Raw genomic sequence first — 25519 nt, 5'->3', positions numbered from 1 at the left:
AAACCAGAGAACAATGGAGAAGCAGGCAAAGAGGAGAGGCACTCAAAGAAGGTTTGAGATGGCTGTATTTTGATGGTTAGACCCAAATAAACTAATAGTGAATAGAGCAGTGCAATAAGAAATCTGCATGATTAAGATATGCATAGCCAAGCTTAGGAAATAGATGAGTGAATGAGCTGTCCTCTAGTGCTTGATACATTCTTTGCTTGCGAATGTAATGTGCTTTGCAGCTTCTGTGCTGACTTTCAGGACTTACTGACATCATTTGTCTTACAGAAATAGGTCTACACCTATATAAGAAGTGCTGAGAAGAGCTATAAATGTTTTGCCTCACCCCCTACAATTTTATGTACCATAAAGGGTCCTGTAGTTGGCAATAATACAATTCTGTATTGTGATACTTTAATACCAAGTCTGGTCTTTTTGTCAGATCAAGAATGCATTCCAAGGGGCCGGGAGTTTGGCCTAGTGGTTAAAGTGCTTGCCTAGCATGCACGAAGACCCGAGTTCGATTCCTCGGTACCACATACGTAGAAAAAAGCTAGAAGTGGTGCTGAGGCTCAAGTGGTAGAGCTCTAGCCTTGAGAAAGTCCAAGGACAGTGCTCAGGCCCTGAGCTCAAGCCCAAGACTGACAAAAAAAAAAAAAGAATGCATTCCAAGAAAGTTGTACAGAAATACAGCATCATCAACTCCAACCTGATAGTTGACTTGACCATAGAGAAAAAAACCTCATTGGATCTGCACTGCCTCCAACCATAACTAACACTCTAACATTCTTCCCACCAAGGAGAATAAGGGGTGAAAACCTAAGATGTATTCCTACCACTTGAAGAAGTTTCTAGACAAGTCAAGACTAATTTAGTAGATTAGCCAATTTTTCTCATCAGTTAGGCATACTCAAGCCAGTAAAACAATTGGGTATAAATTATCTTTGTATTTTTCACAGTGTGTGAGACCTATTTGTGAGTCATTGACTTTGTTCTGTGAATTATAATGAATTTAAAAGCAAAATAAAAGATCAAATAGAAAAATCCATTTCATAGAACCTTGCTTGTACTTTATACATTTTCAGAAAATATGTGGTTAAATTCAGCATCCTAGAAAGGTACCTGGTAGAAAGTATATAATGAATATAATGTTGACTGGTTGAGAAATGGTTTTCATTTGTTAGCTAGTGCGTATCATTTGCTTTTCACAACAGCAAGGGATTGTGTTCTATATTATTACGACTTGCAACTAGATGTAAGGTCTTGAGATATTCAACAAGATTGAGTTACACATGTCCTACTTTATTTATTTGTTTGTTTGTTTGTTTGTTTATTTTTGCCAGTCCTGGGCTTGAGCTCAGGGCCTGAGCACTGTCCTTGGGCTTTCTCAAGGCTAGAACTCTACCACTTAGGCCACAACACTACTTCCAGCTTTTTCTGTGTATGTGGGCCTTTGTGCTTGCTAGGCAAGCACTCTATCACTAGACAACTCCCGGCCCACAAATTATTAAATTGGAATTTTTTAAAATCAGTCATGGGGCTTGAACTCAGGGCCAGGGTGCTGTCCATGTGCTCTTTTGTTCAAGAATAGTGCTCTACTACTTTGAGCCACAGCATCAGCACCACTTCTTGTTTTCTAGTGGGTAATTGGAGATAAAACTATGATGAACTTTCCTGACTTTGAGCACAATTCTCAGATATCAGCCTCCTGAACAGCTCTGATTACAGGCATGAGCCATCAGTGCCTGTGGATCTCCTCTTCCCTCCCCTCCTCTTTTCTTTTCACTGGTGCTTCAACTATGGGCCTGGACATTATCCCTGAGCTCCTTTTGCTCAAGTCTAGCACTCTACCATTTGAGCCACAGTACCCCTTCTAGCTTTTTCTGTATTAACTGGAGATAAGAGTCAGCCCAGGCTGGGTTTGAAACACAGATCTTCAGCTCTCAGCCTCCTAAGTATTAGAAGAAAAAGGAATAGAGTAGCATACAGAAAGATTTGCTTAAATATAATTTTATGAAATGGGAAAATGACAGGGATGGATGTGTTGGATGTGTTATTTGTAATAATGATTATACACACACACACACACATTTTTTTTTTTTTTTTTGCCAGTCCGGGGCTTGAGCTCTGGGTCTGAGCACTGTCTTTGGGCTTTCTCAAGGCTAGTGCTCTACCACTTGAGCACCATTTCCTGCTTTTTCTATGTATGTGATACTGAGGAATCGAACCCAGGTCTTCATGCATGCTAGGTGAACACTCTACCACTAGGCCTCACTCCAGGTCTAGGATGATTATGTTTAAGCCTTGCTTGTCACAGCATCCAAAATGCTTGATTCTGTGCCATATGGAATATATCACTGACTTCCCCCTGCTGTTTCTAACCCAGTCCAAAAATCCCTAAGATATTGGTTAAATATTGCGATTGTATTGCCGAAGTATCGTTTTCAAAAATATTTGTTAACTAAAATCTTTTTCCTTAAGAACATGAAACTCATTCATGAGTTCATAAACTTAGGATTTTCCTATGAGAACCAGACTCTGGTGTGAAAGAGTGGGTCTGTCTGGGTCTAATTTCTGAACAACATGTTTCAAGAAGTTAGCTATTTAGTGAGCTAGCCTTTAATAAGATTAGCAACTCTCAGTTGTTCCATGAGATCCTGTGGGATCATCTCTAGATGCGAAGCTTCAGGATGTATAAAACAATGCTACACAGCACCACTGGTAGTCACTGGTAACGTTTTTTAAAAATCACCCTGCTTTTGCTTCCCAGTTATGCTGACTATTCCATCACTTGTAATTCCTTTACAATTTCTCCACTCCAGTTTGTAATGACCAACAGCTCATCTTTCTAATGCTGTAAAAATATCCAATCCACTTAAATGTAAGGTTAAATTTAACAACCACAGAAAATCCTCCATAAAATAATCTTGTCATTCACATCTGATGTGTTGTGCAGTTTCTGATCCTCAGTGCTTTTGTCAAGTTGGATTATAAAATGTATACCAGACTACAACTAAATAATAATTGTTTCTAAAAAGTAAAAATAGTCTTATTTAGTTGATGATTCTGCTACCTAGAGAGGGAGCTAAGTGCCCTGGTGAAGGCTCTCTTCCTGTATCACATGACACACAAGCTGAAAGGAAGGTGGCTACAAGTAGAAGACACTAAGCACACGAGGTAGCTGTGATTTCTTACAGCTTCCTCTCCTTGGAATTGTCTTAACCTCATGCTTGAGACAAGCTAATGCTGCACATTCCAGTACAACTGCTTCCAGGTTAATTTTGATTTAAAAAATCATCCTGTCTACTATTTCAACTTTTTTTTCTTTATTGTTATTATAAAGGTGATTTACAGGAAGATTACCATTCCTTAAGTCAGTTATTTAGTCTTTTTTTTTTTGACAATGTCACCCCTTCCTTTTCCCTCTCCCATTTTTCTTTACCATCCTTATCCACAAGTTGTATAGTAGCTCATTTTCAACATAGTGTGTACTGAGTGCCACTGCTGCATTTAATTTTAATTCTCTTCTTCAGGCACTAAGTTTATTTTTGTTTAATTCTGTTATTGATTCAGAGAATTTATTCAACTGTTTTCTCTTAATGTATCCAATTTCTCTCCTGGGAAGAAATGGTTAAAAGTTTGAGACAGAGAAGTGAGATGATATAATACCTTTGGTTTCATTTCTTTCAAAAATGTCTTCATTAATAACATATTCTTTAGTATGATATAAATACTATGGAAACACATAGTAGTTACAGCACTAATTTTTAGTTTTTCTACTATGAGTGAGAAATACTGTAATAGTTAGTTGAAATCCTGTCACAGAAGGAAAAAGTATGTCCCACAGCTGCTGAAAATTTATTCTTCCAGGATGTTTGAATATGGGTATACATTTTTTTATCCTAAGACAGCCAACACACTAAAAATTACCTAGTGATAACAATATATTTTTCAATTTGTACCTAAAATACTTTATTAGAGCAACACAGACTGAAATAGTATAAGGGAGATTCAACATTTTTATTTCCAAAAAAGTGTTGTTGTTGTTTTTTTACTATATTTGAAATTTAAAACTTCTTCTGAATACATGTATATGTGTGTGAGCACATATTTCAGTTGATATCTTTGGAAAGTAAAATTAATTTTAATGAAGTTTAATATATTCATTTGTTCTCTTATGTATTATTATAACTAAGAAATCTTTCCCTATTAAAGTTTTTATACTTTAGGTTTAGGGATGTAGCTTAGTGCAGAATACTTGTTTAAAACATGCAGGGAACTGGGTTTGACCTCTAGCACTGCATGGGGGAAAAAGCTTTTGTATTTTCAGATATGTTGAGTCTATGATATATTCTTGCTGAATTGCATGTGCTATAAGGGGTTTTTCCCCCAGGACAGCTAGCTGTCACCACCAAAAGTGAAACCAGATTATAATTTTTCCTCAGTGAATTAACCTAGATATCTTTGTTGAAAATTATATACTTGAATCTATTTGCAGGCATGTTTACTGAGTTTCTATGTTTAAATACAAAACATGCTTTATTTTCTAGTTTTTAATAGTCTTGCAATTAGATAGTATAGGTTCTCCAATTTTGTTCTTTATTTTGGCACCAGAATAAAAAATCTAGAACCTTAGATTTTCATATAAAATTTAAAATGTGCTTTTTGATTTCTATTATTTAGAAACTTGGCTTTTCATTGGAATTTCCCTGAATCTAAATACTAATTCTCCAATTGGTATTTTAACACTAGTGAATCTTTGCAGCATGGACATAATGACTCTCCATGTAGGTATATCTGTTCACCAACCCTTTTCTCCTTTTCATTATTAATTTGAATTTAATTCTCGATCTCATTTCAGTTGTAAATATTTAAATATATATCTCTAGTATTTCTAAAAAGAAAGTGCACTGTTACTACAATACCACAATATGTTGTAACTAAAATTTTTCCATCAGTTCCTTTTAAGCTGTCTAGTAAAAGTTCAAATTTGTCTGGTTGTATAGATTTTTACATGTCTTCCAAGTCAGTAAAAACTAATATCCAGAACACGAATACGGAGAAGTAGTACTTAGACATATTATTTCACAATGTGGAAGCAAATTCCAGGACGGAGGTAGTGGAAAGGATTGGAAATGCCTATCTCTGGAATGTGGACTTTGCTGTGAGGAGGGGTGGGACAGAAGAATGTGGAGTCTGATTGCAGAAGAGAGACTCCAACAGTACAGTCCCTACCCCCACCCCCGTTTATATCAAATGCCATGGGGAACTGAACTTCTCTTTGCTTGAAAGAAACAACGGTGACTTAGTCCCCCAGGAAGAAATTGTCTTTAGGGCTCCCAGGTGTCTCAGGGAGTGACTGTAGCCTCACAAGTTAATCAACTGCCTTCGGTGTACTCATTTGCAAAATGAGAAGGAACTGTAAATGAGTGTTAGGTTTGCAGAGTGATTGGCAGAGGGTACCAACTCAGTCATTATTAGTGTTTTGTGGTCATTTCCTGAAAACCAAACCATCCCTGGGTCCTGGGACGGATCAGATCTATCTGTCCGTCAAAGTTGTCACCGTGGAAACAAGATTGGCTGTCTTCTTTGACATGCCCCCAGCTATCCTCAATCTTGCCTCTTCTTCACCGTGCCCCACCGCACCCTGCCCACCCAGCCCTCGTTCTCTCCCTGGAGATGTCCCAGCCCCAGTCTTGGAACTGAAGAAGAAGAGGGAGAGAAGGCGATGGCGTCAGGGGCAGTAGTCGTACCCATCCCGGCCTGGGAAAAGTGTCTCCAAGGAGGAGAGGAAGTGGGAGGAGTCCAGGAGGCCCCAGGCTGGAGGAACCAAAGTCCCCTCCATGGCTGCCTGGGGGTGGACACCCTGGTGGCTGCTGCTGCCCCAGCTGCTCGGGTGCTGCTGCGCTGGGGCCGCCGGTGGTGGTCGGTGGAGCGGGGAGGGCACCAGCCCGAATCTGCAGAGCATCTTCCTGGGCCGGTGTGCCGACTACCAGCTGCTCAGCCCCGAAGCCCGGTGAGCTGGTGGGGAGGCTGTGGGGAGGGGGCAGAGTGTCTTCACCTGCCACGAGGGACAGGCAGTCACTGGAGGGGTTCAGAGTTCCAGGTGGGGAAGGAGTGTGCAGGAGTAGGGGTGTGGGTGTGTAGGGTGTGTCCTTTTACAAGCGATTTGGAGCGAGAGCTCACTGCCACTGGAGCTCCCTCACATTCTACCCAGAGTGTGGTCTACAGCTGGAATGGTCCACGGGAGACTCGGATCCTCTGTCCACAGGATTTTATGGTTCCCATCCTTCTTGCCCACACTATGTTTCTTCGCTGATTGTTTCTTTTTCTGTCCTCCTTTTTTAATATCCTTTCTTGTGCTGAGCTTTGTTGTGATGCATTTCAAATAAGAATAGAGAATAACAACACGGGCTTGCTGGGTTAGTGCCACCACTGACAGAGGAGTAGGGTGTGGCTTTTTTAAAGTGGGCGTGGACTTCAGCAGTGAATGCTGGCACTGGTGGGCATACCCTCTGCCTCACCACGCAAGAGGCTTTCCCAACACCTGCTGCGCACTCCTAGGAGGAGTGAGCTGATCTGCTTTCGACTGGTCTCATCTTGTCCCAACCACTGATGATCTGGATAATGAGCCCCAATCTGTGTCTAAACAAGAAGATAGAGAGGCTAACTCAGTGGTAAAACATCCGCCTGGTTTGCATGAGGCCTTGGGTTCCATCCCCACCATGGCAATAGGAACAAAACAAAATTATAAAAAAATGCCCCTAACAGAGAGAGGGAGAGAACATGAGAGAGAGAAGGAGAAAGCGAGATGGGGGGGGGGGGAGTAAGAAAGAAAGAGGAAGGAGAGAGAAAGAAAGTAAAAAGATGCCTGAATACCAAAGGCATTCATGGTTTCTTAAACGTCATTTTGCGGCTTAGTCCCTTTTCTGCTTATCGTGTCAGTGTGGGACAAAGCTATATGACTTAGTTCTGAGAAATCTGTGCAGCACATACAGCAACTTTTTTTTCTTTTTCCTTCCCCCCCCCCTCTCTCTCCCTCTCCCCCATCCTGGAGCTTGAACTCAGGGCCTGGATACTGTCCCTGAGCTTTTGCTCAAGGCAAGCACTCTATCACTTGAGCCACAGCACTGCTTCCAGCTTTTTCTGTATACGTAGTACTGAGGAATTGAACCCAAGGTTTCATGCATGCTAAGCAAGCACTCTACCACTAAACCTTATTCTCACCCCAGCAACTTCCTATATTATATTTCCAAACTCATTCTTGAGCCATCACAGCTTTTCTTTCTTTTCCTAGTGCTTGAACTCATAGCCTGAGTGCTATCCCTGAGCTTCTTTTTGCTCAAGGCTAGTACTCTACCACTTGATTGACATCATCACTTCGTGTCTTTTCTGAATAGTTTATTGAAGATCAGAGTCGCATGGACTTTCCTGCATGGGCTGGCTTTGAACCATGATCCTCAGTCTCAGCCTTTTGAGTGGCTAGGATTACAGGTGTGACCACCTGTACCTGGCAGCCACAGCTGTTTTCTACATCTGCGTGTGTGTGTGTGTGTGTGTGTGTGTGTGTGTGTGTGTGTGTGTGTGTGTGTGATGGTACTCGAGTTTGAACTCAAAACCTTGTCCTTGCAAGAGGTATTCCACCATTTGAATTATGTTTCTAGCACTTTTGGTTTGCTTATTTATTTTTTTTTTGAGTAGGATATTGCCTTTATGCTGATGTGGCCTGGACCATGACCCTTCTTTATACTTCCCATGCAGCTGGATAACACGCCCAAGTTTTATCTTGTTTTACCCAGGCTGACTTCAAACCTTGACCCTCCCAATCTCCACTTCCTGAGTAGCTAGGATTACAGATGTGAGCTGCCATGTCTGGCCTTTTGTGCACGCAGTTCTATAGTAATGAAATTATGTCAAGACACAGCATGATGGTTGTTCTTTTTTCTTTTGATATATTCTTTTGCGCAGGACCAAGAACTGCACAGCCATCTGGGAAGCCTTTAAAGTGGTGCTAGACAAAGATCCCTGCTCTGTGCTTCCCTCGGACTATGACCTTTTCATTAACCTCTCCTGGCACTCCATTCCCAGGGACAAGGTAACTGACTAGGCCATCTATGATAAACCCTTACTCTTCCTCTATGGAGGTAGATGAGACCAGGCTGGGTGTAAGTCAGCAGCTCACAGCATCCTGCAGTGTCACTGAGACATCAAGCAGCAAGCTCACAGTGTGCAAGCAGAGCTGTCTGGTGGCAAGGCCGTTTTGTTCCCAACATTCCCCTGGATCTGCTGCCCAGATGTGACCTAAGTCAGCAGGTCACTGTAGGAATCACCACAGTGAACTCAGAACATTGCCAGACTTTTGACACTGCACCTCCAAATCTGACCAATGTGATGTCTATTCCACTTGGTTTTAAAGCCTGGATCTCGAATAATTCAAAGCCTCTTAAATGTTAGTACTCTCCCAGAGGAGCAATCTTTCTTTTGGATGGATCTTAATATTTTATTTATCTATGTCCAGTTTCTTTAAGAAAACATGTTTAGCCAGGTGCCAATAGCTCACGCTTATAATCCTAGCTATTCAGGAGGTTGAGACCTGGGAATCATGGTTCAAAGCCAGCCTGGCATGAAAGTCTATGACTCTTATCTCCAATTAACCACCAGAAAATTGGAGGTGGCACTGTGGATCAATGTCCCTTGAGCTGAAGAGCTCAGGGACAGCACCCAGGCTCATAGTTCAAGCCTCACCACTGACCAAAAAAAAAAAAATACATGTTCATATTTTATCTATATCCTAAGATGGAGTGAAATGAAAAATAAATGAGTCAGAGATTGAAGGACCGTAATTTGAAGTCAGGCTCAGCAACATTAGCAAGAGACCCTATATGGGGGGGGGAGGTGAACAAAAACAAAAAGGCTAGGAGCCTGGCTCAAGTGGTATAGTGTCTACCTAGGAAGTATAAGAGCCTGTGTTCAATCTCCAGTGAAGAATAAAACGAAAAGCTAACATAAATATATGTGTGTGTATATATATATATATAAATATATGTGTGTGTATATATATATATATATGCTTGCTGAGTACCATACCTTCAATTTAAAGCTAGATAGCACCTTTATTTCTCTGACACAATCATTTGTAAGATGATTTTTCCATAGTGTGTTAGTTGTAAGAGTAAGTGGATAAAACTGTGAGGATCAAAGGCGTAATAGACTGAAAACAAGATTTTTTAAATGTATGTTGCCTTTTAGAAATATATGTTGTAGTCTTCCCATTTAAAAAACAAACAGGAAGTATAGGCTTTGTTTTCTCTAGATTTGGTAGATTAGGTACTGAGCTAAGTAATTACTGGGCTACTTTCTGTGTGCCAGGCTTTGTGTAAAGGGTGAAGAATATAATAGCGAACCAGGTGGCAGTGGTTCATGCCTATAATCCTAGCTACTCAGGAGTCAGATCTGGGAATCACAGTTCAAAGCCAGACTGGGCAAGAAAGTCCTTAGGATTCTTGTTTTCAATCAACTATCAAAATCCAGAAAAGGAGCTGTAGCTCAAAGTGGTTAAGTACTAGTCTTGAGTACAGATGCTCAGGGACAGTGCTCAGTCCCTGAGTTTAAGCCCTAAGACTGACAAAAAAATAAACAAAGAAAATAATGTAATAGTGAAAAGCATTTCTTGAACACCTACCTGTCTTGATAGTGACTGGCAACACAAGAGCATGGAATAATGTCAATTTTATTATTACCTGAAACTATCACTTACAGTAGAAATTGTAAAGTATACTGTAAGAGTAATCTCATTTTCAGGCACTTTTCACTCTAAGAAGTCTTTTTGTGATTTCCTATCAATTTAATCACAGCTGTAGAAAAGCAGAAAGCATTTGTTCTCAATTTTCAGGTGCAGAAGCTGAAGAGAAAACAGATTATATACCTCCATCTCAATCACACAGCCATCACACAACAGATACCGAATTTCTGGCCAGGTGTCTTAATTTTTTTTAAATCCAAGAACTTTACCCCATTACATACATTTTATGCTATAGGGAAAAATTCCTGTTAATGTCAACATAAGATCCTTAGAATAAAAAGAGAAAAGATGGTGGAATCTTTGAATGAAAGTCAAAGAAAAGGAAAGTACAGTCTGTCTGCAGCATGATGAGTCCCTTGTCTCATATTGTGCCCTAGAATCTACTATGTTTTTTGCTGTTGTTGTTTGCTTGTTTGTTTGTTTTTGATTGTGGGGCTTGAACTTTGGGCCTGGGAGCTGTCCCTGAGCTCTTCAGGTCAAGGCTAGTGTTCTACCACTTAAGCCGCAGCACCACTTCCAGTTTTCTGATGGTTAATTGGAGATAACAGTCTCATAGACTCTCATGCCCTGGCTGGCTTTGAACTGTGATCCTTAGATCTCAGCCTCCTGAGTAGCTAGGATTAGAGGTATGAGTCACCAGCATCTGGCTTCTACTTTTATTTTATATATTAACTTTTGTTTGTTTTGCCTTAGTCCCTGTTCTGGGAAAATAATCACCTCCTTGTCATGAGCTATTCAGAGAATAGCCGTCGCTTTATGCCCCTGTGTGATGTTCTATATGGCAGAGTTGGGGATTTCTTGAGCTGGTGTCGACAGGAGAATGCTTCTGGTAAGATTCGTGTAACCCATCAGGAGAAAAATATGAACTTCTCTTTACTGTGCACTTACCATCTGAGCTGTCTTCTTTCATATGCAGTTACCTCATTTGGTCTCTCCGGATCTTCAGCAGGACTACAACAGTAGACATCACAGTAACGATGAAGGCAATGCACTCATCTGTTTCCACACACTTACGTACTTTATGTGTATAAATAACTTTATGCTCTGCAATACCCATGTGGGATACCCTGTAATCCACATTTTGATAAACAAGGAAACTGAGGCACAGGAAGATGAAAGAAGTTACTTTGGAGTGTAAATAGCCACAGATTCACAGCATGTGATTGCACAGCCTGAACTACAAATCTAGTTCAACTCTGCATTACTATCCTCATTTTCCAGATGAGGAAACTGAGGCCAAGGGAGGATAAATGACTTGTGCACATTGATTTGAATGTAGGGTAGCCGTGGAGCTGGTGACTTTTAAATCAAGGCTTCCTTGACAGAGTCCTTAAAATGAAATGTGTTCATCTGTTTTTCTCTTAGGACCTGATTACCAATCCTGCCCCACATCAGAAGACTGCGAAAACAACCCCGTGGATTCCTACTGGAAAAGAGCATCCATTCAGGTAACCCTGGGGTTAATGACAGATGTCTGTGAAATCCATGCTCTTAGGGGTTGAGAAACAGAGACCCAATGCCATTACTCATGTCTGTGAGCCTTGCTTTCTGCTTTTACAGCATGGTGATTTGTTTTTACTGGTCCATAATGTTGGCAGGATTTAAGGAGAGAAAACACTTACTGCCTAGTACAGAAAAAAGCATCTAACAAAATGCTAGCTATTGCTAGGGTATTACATAACCGCTGTTATTTCTGTTATACTAGGGTTGTATTTAAGTCTTTAAAATCAATTTGACCTTTTTGTTGCTTTGAAAAATGGGGCAAATCTTCATTTCATGGAAGGCCATAGAACACTGGAGAATTAGATGTAGGTATCAGAAATGTCCACACACTCATCATAGGGAGAGGAGGTGAGAGAAGATGTGAATAAGATAGACACATAGAAATTGTGTTCTTAATGTAGATCTGTTCCTCAGAGAATATTGTCACTGGAGTGGATGATAAGCTGCCAGTATCTCTAAAATGCCAGAGCTATAGTCTGTTTAAGACTGCAGCTTATGGCTAGGTTTTTGGCCTGATGGTAGAGTGCTTGCCTAGCATGCACAAAGACCCAGGTTCGATTCCTGGGTACCACATACATAGAAAAGCCCGAAGTGGTGCTGTGGTTCAAGTGGCAGAGTGCTAGCCTTGGGGGAAATACCCAAGGACAGTACTCAGGCCCTGAGTTCAAGCCCCAGGACTGGCAAAAAAACAAAAACAAAACAAACCACAGCTTATATTCTCTTTCCCCAGGGTTAGAATAAAGATTAGAAATGAAGAGGGTGGCTCATCCCTATAATTCTAACTACTCAGGAGGCTAAGATTTGAGGACCAAGGTTTGAACACAGCCTGGGCAGGAAGTCCATGAGACTTTTTATTTATTTTTATTTTTTGGTGTGTCAAAGGGCTTGAACTCAGCCTGGGCATTGTCCCTGAGCTTTTCAGCTCAAGGATACCATCCTACCCTTGAGCCAAGCCCCATTTCCTGTTTTCTAGAGGTTAATTGCAGATAAGAGTCTCAGGTTCTTTGTGCCCAGGCTGGCTTTAAAACTTGATCATCAGATCTCAGCCTCCGGAGTAGCCAGGATTACAGGCGTGAGCCACCCATGGCGGCAGGGGGGTGGGGGGGGCTCAGCATGTAATTCCATGAGACTCTGACCTACAATTAACCAGAAGTGGAGCTATGGCTCAAGTTGTAGCCTTGAGCAGAAGCCTCAAAACCAGCCCATATGCATACAGGAACACACACACACACACACACACACACACACACATACACACACACACGGGGGCAAAGTTCTTAGCTCAATGACTGGCACAAAGTGGATGACTATTAAATGATGGCTATATTGGCTAGAAGGCAGGTGGAGGTCAGAGTTCTTCTATTTTCTCCCAACGTAGTATACAGTCTTTTTTGATCCTGTCTTCTACCTTAGATCTGCAGAAATCCACTGGATCCATGTTGCAATACAGAAGTATGGGTTTGGTGTTCCTGTATTACAAACTATCACACCGCATGCCCTTGTGCACAATGCTTTTGGTAGTCCTGTGTGCAGTTGACCAAAAGTTTCTGGCTTCTTCTCTGCACCTGAAATCTATACGTCCTGCCCCTTGATGATATTTGCAATTATTTAGAGGAACCAGTGACATAAAATGGGAATGAGTTGTGTGGCTTGTGTGGCAAGGACTTTAAAAACTGGCCATGACTTGTCACCTCCCTTTCTCCTTTCCTGACAATCCACAACTTGGGAGAGCTTGGGGCACAAAGTAAGAGCATACAACCAGCAAAAGCCCCAGGGGCCTGTGGTAAACATTAGCTTGAGCATTAAGTTGGTCTTTGTTGTTTAAAGCCACTGTGATTTTTAAGGCTCTTTGTTTTGGCAGCTTAACCTAGTTTATTCCCTCTGAAAGGAGCTGTGTGTTTTATATCATCTTCGTAGTATAGGGTGCCAGACATGAAATTTACTGTCTGAGTTTCCAACGTTTGCAAGTAATTTGCTTCCCGAAATATAGTCATCTTGTATTCCTATTTCCTATGTGAAATGCTATACTTTCCCATATTGTTGTTTTAAAACCTTTTATTTCATAGCAGAAAAATGACATGTCTCCATTTACTGAAAACCCTTTTTCTTCTTGCAGTATTCCAGGGATAGCTCTGGGGTGGTGTACGTTATGCTGAATGGCTCTGAGCCTCTGGGAGCCTATCCTACCAAAGGGTAAGGACTCCAGCACCCACGGACAGTGCATGCTACCAAATGTTTACTTAGTTGTTTTGAAGGAGTCTAAAGTGAACTGTGCCAATCCTCCAGCTAATGCTTGCTTTTGCAAATACACAGGAAGAAACATGCAAATGATCTGGGGATTAAAGCTATGTCTGCATAATTAAACCATTTGTAGCTGATTGAATGCATAAACAACCGTAACCTGAAAATAGAAGTATATGAACTAACAACCAAAAGGGAAAAATATATTACCTTAGGATTTAAAGAAATGTCTTCTCAGGGTGGGAATGTTCTGACTTTGAAGAGGAAAAAAATATATACATATTTCCTTTCTGTCTCTCAGATATTTTGCAGATTATGAAATCCCACACTTCCAGAAGGATAAAATCACCCGATTTGAGGTCTGGGTCATGCATGAAATTGGAGGACCATACATGTAAGTTGTAGTGCTATTGAAGGGTATTGTGCAAACATGCCTTTCTTTGGATATCATATGATCAGTTTTGTAGAAATTTCAGCCTTCTGTGTTGCTACTGTGATTATAGAGGCTACATTTTTCTGGGAATACCAGCAAGTACTAAACCCGGGCAGAAAAGCTCTTTACTTGGCAAATTCTTGGCTATAGAGTGACAGGCAGCTTTGGAGAGCCAAGTTCTGTGGACATTTGTGAGAGTGAAAGCCAGTTTTCTTTTCTGGTTTCTTGAAACCCAAAAGCCCTCATTCGGGTATTTTTGTTTTGTTTTGTGTTTTTGCCAGTCCTGTGGCTTTTTCAAGGCTAGAGCTCTACCATTTAAGCCACAGCACCACTTCTGGTTTTCTGTGTATGTGGTACCGAGGAATCGAACTTAGGTCTTTGTGCATGCTAGGCTATCACTCTACCACTAGGCCATGCTCCCGTCCCCTCTTTAGGGTTTTCTTAGTACACCCATTTGACTCTGGGGTGCAGACTTTATTCTCAGGGAGCCATCAGCCTCCACAGTGGGTTCTCATATTTATGATCCAGGAAACTTGTCACATCCATGCTTTCTAGGAGACCACTGGAGTTCATTTACAAATTCCAGTGTGAGTGTGTTTTTTCACCAGTGAAAGGCACTTCTGGCACAAACTCAAAATACAAAAGTGAATCTGGTTCATAGCCTACTGAAAACCAGGCAACCATGGTGGAACTTTAGTGGTATGCTGGGGTCTTATTCTTAGGAACATGATGCTATTTGGGGGGGGGGGGTTTCCCAAACCGTGGTGAGGATGTGTCACTGACATGTGGATTCTAGAACATCTTGAGACATGTGTTCTAAAGGGATATTCCAAATTCAGATAGTCTCTGGACTCTCCATATGCTGGGTGTTATTCCTCCCTGTCTCTTGGGCAACAGATTGCAGTAAATTTGAAAGCTACTTATTACGTGAGTTGCAGAAAATGGCCAAACCACTAATTGCATAAGTTATACTAACATCTCTTCCCAGAAGACAAGTTCTCCTCCTCCTCCTTCTTCTTCTTCTTTTATTTATTTACTTTTTTGCCAGTCCTGGGCTTGAGGTCAGGACCTGAGCACTGTCCTTGGGATTTCTCAAGGCTAGAGCTCTACCACTTGAGCCTCAGCACCACTTCTGGCTTTTTTCTATGTATGTGGTACCGAGGAATCGAACCCAGGTCTTCGTGCAGGCTAGGCAAGCACTCTACCACTAGGCCAAACTCCCAGCCTTGTAACATTTTTATGAGTAGTTATATATCTAGAAGTTATATTTGAATGTTGTATTAATTTGTTGGCCCTTCAGCTCATCATTTCTGATGAAGGAAAGGTTCCAAAAGGTTACCTCATTGCCACAGTTGAACTACAAGTTAGAGTTGTTTTAGAGAGAACACTTGAGGAATATAGTTAGCAATGTTTTAATCTAGGTTTTTTTTTGTTATTGTTGTTGTTGTTGTTTTTTGCCAGTCCTGGTCTTGAGCTCAGGGCCTGAGCAGTATCCTTGGACTTTCTCAAGGCTAGAGCTCTACCACTTGAGCCTCAGCACCATTTCCAGCTTTTTTTCCATGTATGTGGTACCGAGGAATCGAACCCAGGTCTTCATGCATGCTAGGCAAGCACTCTACCACTAGGCCAAACTCCTGGCCAATCTAGTTTTAATTTAGTTAATAATACTTTATAGTTTGTGTGTGTGAGTGTGTGTGTGTGTGTGTGTGTGTGTGCCAGCCAGTCCTGAACTCAGGGACTGCAAGCTGTCTTTGTCCTCAAGGTTAGTGCTTTATCACTTGAGCCACCATGCCACTTCTGCCTTTTTTTTTTTTCTAGACAAGAGCCTCACATGTTGGATGCTAGTGGCTCATGCTTATAAATCCTAGCTACTCTGGAGGCTGAGATCTGAGGAGTGTAATTCAAAGCTAGCCCACATAGGAAAGTCTATGAGACTCAGGTGCTGTCCGAAAGGGCGGAAGTGTTCGGGGCTAATCCCATAGGTAGCCTTACTTTACATCACAAACCATAGCCAGGCCTTCCAACCAGGTGACAGGCAGTTTGGGTCCCAAAACCAGGAAATGAACACTGAGCCACGAGGTAGGCCTCCTTTTCTACAGCATAGGTTTCCATTTTCCTGATGTGATGTGCCCCACAAAAACAAAAGCCAGGAGTAAATCTGTAGCTCAAGTGGTAGTGCTAGCCTTGAGCATGAAAAACCCAAGGACAGCACCCAGGTCCTAAGTTCAGCCCTAGAACCAGCACCAAAACAACAAAACATGGGGTTTTCCTTTTCCTGTCCAGGCTGACATATATATATATATATATATTCAATCTTCAAAGGAGGGAAGTGTAGGTATGTGTCATATATGGTCAGTTTATATAAGAAAGATATATATTCAGGACAGACATATGCATACACAGATATGGACAGATCTGGGCTAAAGCAGAAAATGATTAATATGTTTGAGATTTTAAAGTTCTAAAACAGTATAGAGAAGTCTTGTATCTGAAGGCTATTATGTTTGGTAAAAGCTTGCAATTATAGACAGTATTTTCTTCTATACAAACATACCTATGTTATGCATAGCAGTATTCAGGCAGATTTCCAGTGACAGTGACAAAATACCTACGACAGACATCTTAAGGGGAAAGGCTTCTTCAGGCTCCCTGTTTTAGAGCTTTCACTTCACTGTCTTTAACCACATTGACTCTGACCATGAACTTGGGTGACAAAGGCATGTGGGCGTGGCTACTCATCTTATGGCTGACATAAAACAGAGAGAGGTCTTAGGAAAAACATAGCCACCCCCATAGCCACACATACTCAAGGATATGCCCCCACTTCCTTGAGGCTACTGCTGTGAGGCCCCAACTCAAAAAGTTTCAAATATCTCCTCAAATAGTATTGAGCTGGGAGTACAAGGAGCATTTTTTTTTTTTGAGAGGGGCACATTACATCAAGACAGAGGCTCCAATGAGATTGCAAAGGCTTCTCTCCCCGTGGCCTTGCTATTTGCGGCCTACATGGCCTCTGCCTTGGCCCTGCTCCACTCATTGCCTGTGGCTTTCGGGGGCAGACTTTCTACATATCTGGCATTCCAACTTCCTCTGATGGTTACTGTAGATTAGTCTTCTCTTTCATAACATTGTATGATTTCTTGACTTCCCCTGGTGGAACCCAATATTGCAACACATTGTTTGGCTTCTTTGAAATCTGGTGGGAAGCGTCCATGACTCCATAAGTTGTATTTCATACGTCTGTTAAAACAGCATCTTGTGTGTGACACCAGAATGCCAGAGTTTGCCATTGCTGTAAATCTTAGCAACTTTAGCTATGATTGTTTTTCTGTGTGTGTGTGGGGGGGAGGTGGGTGGCTTTTATTTTCTTTTTGATTTGTATTTTCTTTTTTCCTTTCCTAAGGAAGTACTTCACAGCTTCTCTCTGGCATATCTAAATCTCCAACATCACTAGTCCTGGGTTTTGGAGCCATGATTAAATAAAATAAGGGTTGCTGGAAAACAAGTGCCGGTGATTTCAAGAAAGTTGATCTGATAAGGAAAATGGCCACTCAGTGGACAAACAAGGGGTTCATAGTCTGTGACATGAAGAGGGCCAGTAAAAGGTTCACAATGCTGCTCAGCGTACCGTATAATTTTAAAATATATAGGGTTTTATTTCTGGAATTTTCTACTTGATGTTTTTGGGCTGAGGCCAACCATGGTATCATGGCCGACTAATACCATAGTGAACAGTTGTGTGTAACTGTCTATGAAAATGTTAGCTGTAGGGATCTCTAGGGTTGCGACATATGGTGCTATTTTTTCCTTTAGTTTATTTACATTATCTAACATTTAAAAATGTCTAGTCTTATTGTTCTTTTTAAGATAGTGTATAGAGGGGATACCATTTCACAAGTCAGGTGCGGAGTATAATTCTTTCTGGACAATGTCACCCTTTCGTTTGCTTTGCCTCAGTTTCCCCCTCCCATTCCTGCCCACAAGTTACATAGCTCACTTTCCACATAGTATATGCTGAATACCATGACTGTATTTATTTACCTTTCCTCCTTCCCTGTATGTGTCCTCACCCCCCCCCAATATAAAACAAAGCAAAAATACTACCACCTCCAACAGCAAAAAGCCATGTTACAGCTGGGCACTGGTGGCGCAGTAATCCCAGCTACTTAGGAGGCTGAGATTTAAGGGTTGTGGTTTGAAGCTAGCCTGGGTAGGAAAGGCCCTGAGACTCTCATCTCCAATAAACTACTCAGAAAAGGCCAGAAGTTGTTGTGTGGTTCAATTGGTAGAACACTAGACTTGAGCCAAAGGAGATCAAGTACAGCACTCAGGCCCCGAGTTCAAAATTCTTGTAATGTGTCTTTTTGTTATCAAAGCCTTAAGTGTATATACCTTGGACTGAGCAAGCTTCACAGTGTGCATGTTGCTGTGTGGTGCTAGGGGGTTTGTAACCGTACATTGTAAACAGACAGCATCCCAGCCTCTCCCAGCTCCAAACCCAGGGTTGGGTCTTCGTGATCCTCCACCGCATTCTGCAGCACGTTTGGGATCAGGTACTCTATCTTGTTTCCTTTGACAGAAGAATATCCAGGAGAACACAGTCAAGAGAAATTTTAGTTAACTTAGAACAACCTCCTCCTCCTTTAAATCCTTACCACCTCCTTCCCCTCCCTGTCCTCCACGTGTCTTCCTTTTGTTGAGTTATTTATTTTAATATATGTTTGTATGTTTTATGTTTTAGGGAATCCTGTGGAGAGGGCAGTGTGAAAATCCTGGAAGACAGACTAAAGACCATGGGGTTCAAGTACAGCTGTATTAACGATCACCTGTAGGTGGCACTATATACGCCAGTGCCCGGTGGTGACTACAGGGGCTTGAAAGGATGTTCCTGGCATCCCCTTCTAAAGGCCCACAGAATTTTCTCTGGATGTGGGGACATCCGGAAGGTTGTCTCAGGGTGGTCTCCCCACCTTCAGACCCCACTGTAATGACAGTGAAAGGATGTTCTTGGAACTTCATCATTTGTCCACATTCAGTTTCCTCTTCTCATGGTTCTGTGTACAACCACAGAAGGAGCTGTGGATTCTGCAGCCATCTTGTCCATGAAAACTGATGAAGTGGGCATTTGAGATCTGCACAGATAGGTTAACCTTGAACATAACCAGTGACCGATAAGGATGGCTGCCATTTATTGAGCGCATGGTGGTAGCTAACGTTTTCAAATGAATAGGACAGACACTTTCTACTTGTATGTTAGGACAGACACTTTCTACTTCCATGACATTTCAGACACATAATAAATGGTTGGGTAAAGGGTGGATATTTTTATTATGGATATTATTATTATTATTATTATTATTATTATGTAGGACTTGAACTCTGGGCCTGGGCATTGTACCTGAGCTCTTCAGCCTTACTCCTTGAGCCACAGTACCACTTCCAGTTTTCTGGTGGTTAATTGGAGATAAGAGTCTCATGGACTTTAGTGCCTGGCTGGCTCTGAACTGTGATCCATAGATCTCAGCCTCCTGAGTAGCTAGGGTTACAGGCTTGAGTGACTGGCACTTGGCTTGGATGGATGTTATTTAAGTAACACCTTATATATATATATATTTTTTTTTTTCCTGTAGACCAGTGAAGCTCTTACAGTGTGTCGATCACAGCACTCACCCTGACTGTGCTTTAAATTCGTAAGTAAATGTCTTAACTCAAATCTTCTTTCTTTCCCAAGATCCTTAGAATTATAGGACATTGGTGAATTGTAGTATGATTTAATAACAACATTAACTACTAGCTGCAGAGTAAGGTTGCGTCTTCTGGCTGGCATCCCTGCAGTCTTGAGCTAGGGAGTTGGTGCAGGTGTCTGGATGTGTGGGAACTCCTTTCCCCAGGTTTGGAAGCAGAGACAGCCCAATGCTACTGTCTGCTTCTGCAGTACTTGTTTCAGTGGAAATCCTTGGAGAGGGTAGAGGAGGACTTTTTAAAAATATCATTTATTTCCAAATCCTAACTTGAATTTTTATTATGTGTTTTGAATAGCTTATATAGATATAATTTATGTAGATACACAATACAACACACACAAACATATATATATATATATATACATATATATCATGAGACAAAATTCAAAATTATGAAAGGGTCAAGAGAAACCACAATCTTTCATTTACTTTTCCTGAGTTACTGTGTTCCTCTACCCTGAGCTTTCTAGTTTCTTGTGTGTACGCCTAGAAGAACACAACCACAGGTATATGATTGCACGCACTGTTCTCCTATGCTAGTCAGAAGAAACTAATTTACCACCAGGCTCTGGTGGCTCTCACCTATAATCCTAGCTACTCAGGAAGCTGAGAACTGAGGATCCAGGTTCAAAAGCCCGTCAGGGCAAGAAAATCTGTGAGATACTTATCTCCAGTTAGCCACCAGGAAACCAGAAGTGGCACTGTGGCTCAAAGTGATAGAGCACTAGCCTTGAGCTGAAGAGCTCAGGCATAGTTCCCAGGCCCTGAGTTCAAGCCCCATGGCTTAGAAAACATTGTAAATTCTCCATTTGGATGACTAGGAAGAGAAGCCATGTTCAGATCTGCAGCTCAGTTAAGTGAAGAAAAGGACAGTAATGGATGAGGATGGACTCCAGTGACCCTGAAAACTCCTGGGGCCTGGGTAGACCAATGGCCCTCACGTTCTAGCGCACTTGGGTCTGGGAATTTTACTCCTGTCTCCTAAGCCAGACTGAATATTACGCAGATACAGATCACGTGAACCACCTTTTTGTAAAACCCACCATTTCTTATGTTCCCGTTCCTGAAATAGACCATGCCACCGTAGCAGCGTCTGTGCTTTGGCTCTGCATCCTTCTGCAGGGCAGGGAGGAGTGTTCACAGGTGTTTCTGGCACTTGTACTTTGAGCTACATGGGCTTCAGGCCAGAGCTCTGAGGTAATAATCTCATTGTATTCCAACCACATTCCTGGAAAGTAGACAACTTGATCCTCGCCAGTGATGTGGAGGTTCAGAGATATTCAAGTGTCTGGACTCCAGAGAGGCTGAAGCCATGCCAGGTCGGCCTCTTCCCAGTTCATTGCGCTACATCAGGTGCGTGGAGTTCTCACAGCAGCCGACCAGAAAGGAGGCAGGGTCCTTAGACTTTTAGACTTCCCCTTCATTTTAGACTTTTCTTCAATGATTGCCACTAAGTCTGTTGTTGACAGTTTTCTTCATTTCCTTTGAAAATGAGGAAGAAAATCCTCTTTATCTTCATGCCAAATTTTCTCTACTTTCATTGCATTGGTAGGGATCTTACTAATTTTTTTTTAACATTCTAGCAATGAATACTGGTGGATAATTTTTTTATTGTTGGGATAATGTATAGAGGGGTTACAGTTACATTCGTCAGGTAGTAGGTACATTACTTCTCACTGATACCCTTCTGGTGGATAATTTTTTTCTCCAAATTTGCTTTATATAATTGGACAAATATAAATTAATGAACAAAAATTTAACCAAGATACATGTAACAATTTAATGGAACTTGACAAATGAAATTCTTTCAATTTTTTTTCAAACTCATCTTTAAATTTTTCCATCTTGGGGCTCATAGGGAAATTTACATATGGACATTATAGTTGAATGCCAAATTAACTAATTATGACATATTAAATTCTTCTATAATGCAATCATGAAGACCCTTCATGCCCCTTGTGTTTTGTAGGTAGAAAAGTGTTAGAATCACAATTTCAACTCAATAAAAATAATCAGAAATATTTGACTTGTTATCTGGAGACTACTTCTCTTTTTGATAATGATTTTTAGTTATAACATCACTGAGCTGAACAAATAAATCCTGGTGGATAATTATTTTTGCATTTTATTTTATTAAAGAATTTATTAATGTTGATTTTTACATCATATTTTAAATGACAAGTTTAACAAACAAGTGTTCAAGGAGGGAATCTCTATTTACAATCACTGGGACCTGGTGGATAATATTTTTTTTTTTTTTGCCAGTCATGGGCTTGAGCTCAGGGCCTGAGCACTGTCCTTGGACTTTCTCAAGGTTAGAGCTCTACCACTTGAGCCTCAGCACCATTTCTGGCTTTTTTCTATGTATGTGGTACCGAGGAATTGAACCCGGGTCTTCGTGCATGCTAGGCAAGCACTCTACCACTAGGCCAAACTCATGGCCCCTGGTGGATAATATTTAAGAGAGAAACTACAAATAGCAAACACAAAATTATTTGGTGATATATAAATTCAAAAGCCTACCTCATATTCTTTGAGGTACCTTAAAAATAGCAGAAAGGCATTTTAAAAGAAGTTATTCAATGTCTGGTAAAGTTGTAATTTGTGCAAGTGCTTTGGGAAACCAGTTTTGATGGTATATCATTAGAATTATACAAGGTATTCATAATCTCTGTTCTAGGGTACTTTTAGTATTCTATTCTAAAGAAGTGATTGAATAGGTCATAACCATCAAAGAAACGGTAGAATAATCATGCAGTGGGAAGGAATAACCTCTCAAGCAACCTAAGCGAATCCAACAACCTAATGTTCATGTAGGTTATACTGTTGACCAAAATTTCACTAGACTGGGAATACAGGTTTAGTGATGTTATGAGGAAACAGCCATACTCGTAGTGCTAGTGTAAGAATTTTGTATGTCAGTGAGGCTCAAGGACAAACATTAGATCTCTTATCTGGGTTCAGTGTTGGTTGGCAAGGCCAACTTAGTGTGACCACTTGCCTGGTCTTGCTGAGGAATAGTAAAGGGTTTTTAATCTGACACTGTTTAGAATTTGGGGACATGAACTGAATCAGAACTGAATCAGAAGTGCAATAATAGACAGGGACCAGCAGGGGGAGGCTGTGCTTAAAGAAGAAGGGACAGTAGGGCAGTAGACTAGGGTTCTCTTTTTCTTTGTTGTTTTTTTTCTTAGAACCTTATTGAAACTAGAACCCAGGGCCTTGCCATAACTAGGCAATCTCTCTACCACTTGGGCTATACTGACCCTATTCTGTTTTATTTTGTTTTTGAGAGAGGGACTTGCTAATGTTGCACACTGACCTTGAACTCATGATCCTCTTTGTCTCTGAGTCTCTGTAATTGGAATAGACCTAAACTTGAGTGAGGTAATTAACAACCAAACCAGTAATCTAGAACAATGGGATTTATTTCCAAACCAATGATGAAACCAAAGATGATTTTATAATCCTTTCATAGCATCTTTATGTTTAGAAAGCTATTTCTTCATCAGTTTTATTCTGGACATATTGTGGCTATCAAGAAGGAAGTTCGGTCATATGCTGGTGGCTCAAGCCTTTAATTCTCACTACTCAGGAGGCTGAGATCTGAGGCTTGAGATTCAAAGTTACCCTGGACAGGAAAGTCTAAGTAACTTGCATCTTCAATAATCTACTCAGAAAAAGCTAGAAGTGGTGTTGTGGCTCAAGAGATAGTGCTCTAGCCTTGAGCAAAAGAAGTTCAAGGGCTGGGTGCAGTGGCTCACGCCTGTAATCCTAGCTACTCAGGAGGCTGAGATCTGAGGATCAAGGTTCAAAGCCAGATCAGACACAAAAGGACCTAAGACTCTTATCTCCAATTAACCTCTAGAAAACAGGAAGTGGGGCTTGGCTCCAGGGTAGGGTGGTAGCCTTGAGCTGAAGAGCTCAAGGACAGCACCCAGGCTGAGTTCAAGTTCCATTACACACACACACACACACACACACACAAAGAAGTTCAAGGACAATGCTCAGGCCCTGAGTTCAAGCCCCATGACAGGCACAACAAACAAAGAAGGAATTTGCTAACCTTATGAAACATTCATGCCATAAGATTTCATGCACAAGGATATATGAATGAACTCCATGTGTTCCAGTATGAAAGTACAATTAAAATACTGTCTGAGTATATCTCTGTGTATGTTTTGCTTTCTTGAAAAAATAGCTCACATTTTCAGCTGTAGTTCTCATTGGAAAGTGGCAGTAGAAAGGCTAAACAACTTTTCCTTTCCACTATGTCATATTTACAGTTTTTTTTCCTGGTATGCATGTATATTTTTGGAAGTGTATATCATCATAAACCAATACTGACATTTTTTCCTATTTTCCTTTTTTACTTTTAGGGCAGTGGCATCTACCCAAAGGGAGATCTCTTCTCTTTATACAGAGCCAAGTGCCAGCCTCATCATCTCACTCTTGGTGGCACTGGCTTCAGTCGCTCAAATGTAGCTAGAAGCTCCACTCTGCTGCTGTAACAGCCGACAGCCCCACCCCTTCCTGGGGGAAAGCCACAGCTCTCTTATTTATCTGTAATGTGATTCCGTTGTCTCCTTCCAGGAGAATGGGGTCCTGAGATGGAATTTCAATGGTGTTCATCCTCAGGGTTCTGGAAACAGGACATTAATCTAGTCCTGCTTGGAATGAGTCATCTGCATTAGAATTAAAGTTAGGAATCAGGTTGAGGTATGAGTCAGGTCTTGCCGAAGGCTAAGCCCCAGTGAACGGAGCACAGCCAATGCTCCACATCCTGCCGGGGTAAGTTGTTCTGTGAATTGATAACATTTTTCAAAACTCTATTAGAGTCATTGAAAAGAATGAATCTCACTGTTAACAAGGTGTCTCCAGAGAGCATTAAATGACGTAGGAAAATGTCAGTGATACAGAACTGGTTACCGTAGGATCTGATTGTCTAGAATGTCATGTATATTTAATGAATTGTATCAGGAATGTGTATGGTACACATACACAGAAAATGAATGGAAGGAAATAAACCGTTGGATACGGTTATCACTTATCAGTGATTCTGATTTTATTTTTTAATTTTTATTTTGTTGGTCATGGGGCTTCAATTCTGGGCCTGGGCGCTGTCCCTGAGCTCTTCAGCGCAAGGTTACCACCCTACCTCTGGGCCTGGGCATTTCCCCTAATTTTATTTTTGACTTTGGTGTATGTCCCAAATTTTCTTCAATGAGAATGAATTACCTCTATAACTAGAAACACATGCACACACATACACGTGTGTACACACACACACACACACACACACACACACACACACACACACCTTGGAAGGCCCAGGTGTTTTGTTTTGTTTTGTTTTTTTCTAGTCCTGGGGCTTGAACTCAGGGCCTGAACACTGTCCTTAGACTTTTCTCAAGGCCAGAGCTCTACCACGTGAGCCACAGCACCACTTCCAGCTTTTTTCTATGTGTGTGGTACTGAAGAATCAAACCCAGGTCTTTATGCATGCTTAGGCAAGCACTCTACTACTAGGCCAAACTCCTGGCCCAAGGCCCAGGTTTTTGAACATAAAAACATGGTGCTCTCTTCTTCTGATGGTCTTCAGAGTTGTGAAATGGGCACAGTCCCACTTTGGGCAGCTATCTGGTTCTTATTTGAAGTCCACTTTGAACCCATTGTCTCAGGTATTTTCTGTAGCACTAGAAAGCCTTCTCTCAAATTCATGCTCTACATGAAAACCTTAGGACTCCAGTAAAACAATGACTAATTGCAGAATAAGATGCAGAGCAGCCTTTTGCTAGCATGAGCCCA

The 25519-nt window shown here is 41.3% G+C and overlaps 1 protein-coding gene across 2 annotated transcripts; it reads left to right on the top strand.

Moving 5' to 3' along the window:
- The first annotated feature begins 5707 nt into the window (after window positions 1-5707).
- Window positions 5708-24746, top strand: Bst1 (bone marrow stromal cell antigen 1). 2 transcript variants are annotated; one of them, XM_090344100.1, is made up of 9 exons: window positions 5708-6004; window positions 7957-8083; window positions 10484-10619; window positions 11156-11238; window positions 13410-13486; window positions 13836-13928; window positions 18709-18795; window positions 19598-19657; window positions 24091-24746. In XM_090344100.1, the coding sequence occupies exons 1-9, from the start codon at window positions 5832-5834 to the stop codon at window positions 24194-24196; spliced, it is 942 nt and encodes a 313-aa protein (XP_090200226.1). In that variant the 5' UTR covers window positions 5708-5831; the 3' UTR covers window positions 24197-24746. The 2 variants fall into 2 exon arrangements, with proteins under 2 accessions (XP_090200226.1, XP_090200228.1); XM_090344102.1 differs by lacking the exon at window positions 18709-18795.
- Window positions 24747-25519: the final 773 nt, after the last annotated feature.

This window comes from Megascapheus bottae, chromosome 13 (assembly GCF_031878675.1).
Source record: "Megascapheus bottae isolate mThoBot1 chromosome 13, mThoBot2.hap1, whole genome shotgun sequence".
In the NCBI taxonomy this organism is placed as follows: Eukaryota; Metazoa; Chordata; class Mammalia; order Rodentia; family Geomyidae; genus Megascapheus; species Megascapheus bottae.
This window is presented reverse-complemented; position numbering and strand designations above follow the sequence as displayed.

Excerpts from the sequence above, each read along its gene's own strand:
- Bst1 (XM_090344100.1), top strand. The coding sequence starts at position 5,832 with ATGGCTGCCTGGGGGTGGACACCCTGGTGGCTGCTGCTGCCCCAGCTG. Across the intron at positions 13,487-13,835 it reads GGAGCCTATCCTACCAAAGG|ATATTTTGCAGATTATGAAA; the intron begins GTAAGGACTCCA and ends TCTGTCTCTCAG. Across the intron at positions 19,658-24,090 it reads CCTGACTGTGCTTTAAATTC|GGCAGTGGCATCTACCCAAA; the intron begins GTAAGTAAATGT and ends TTTTACTTTTAG.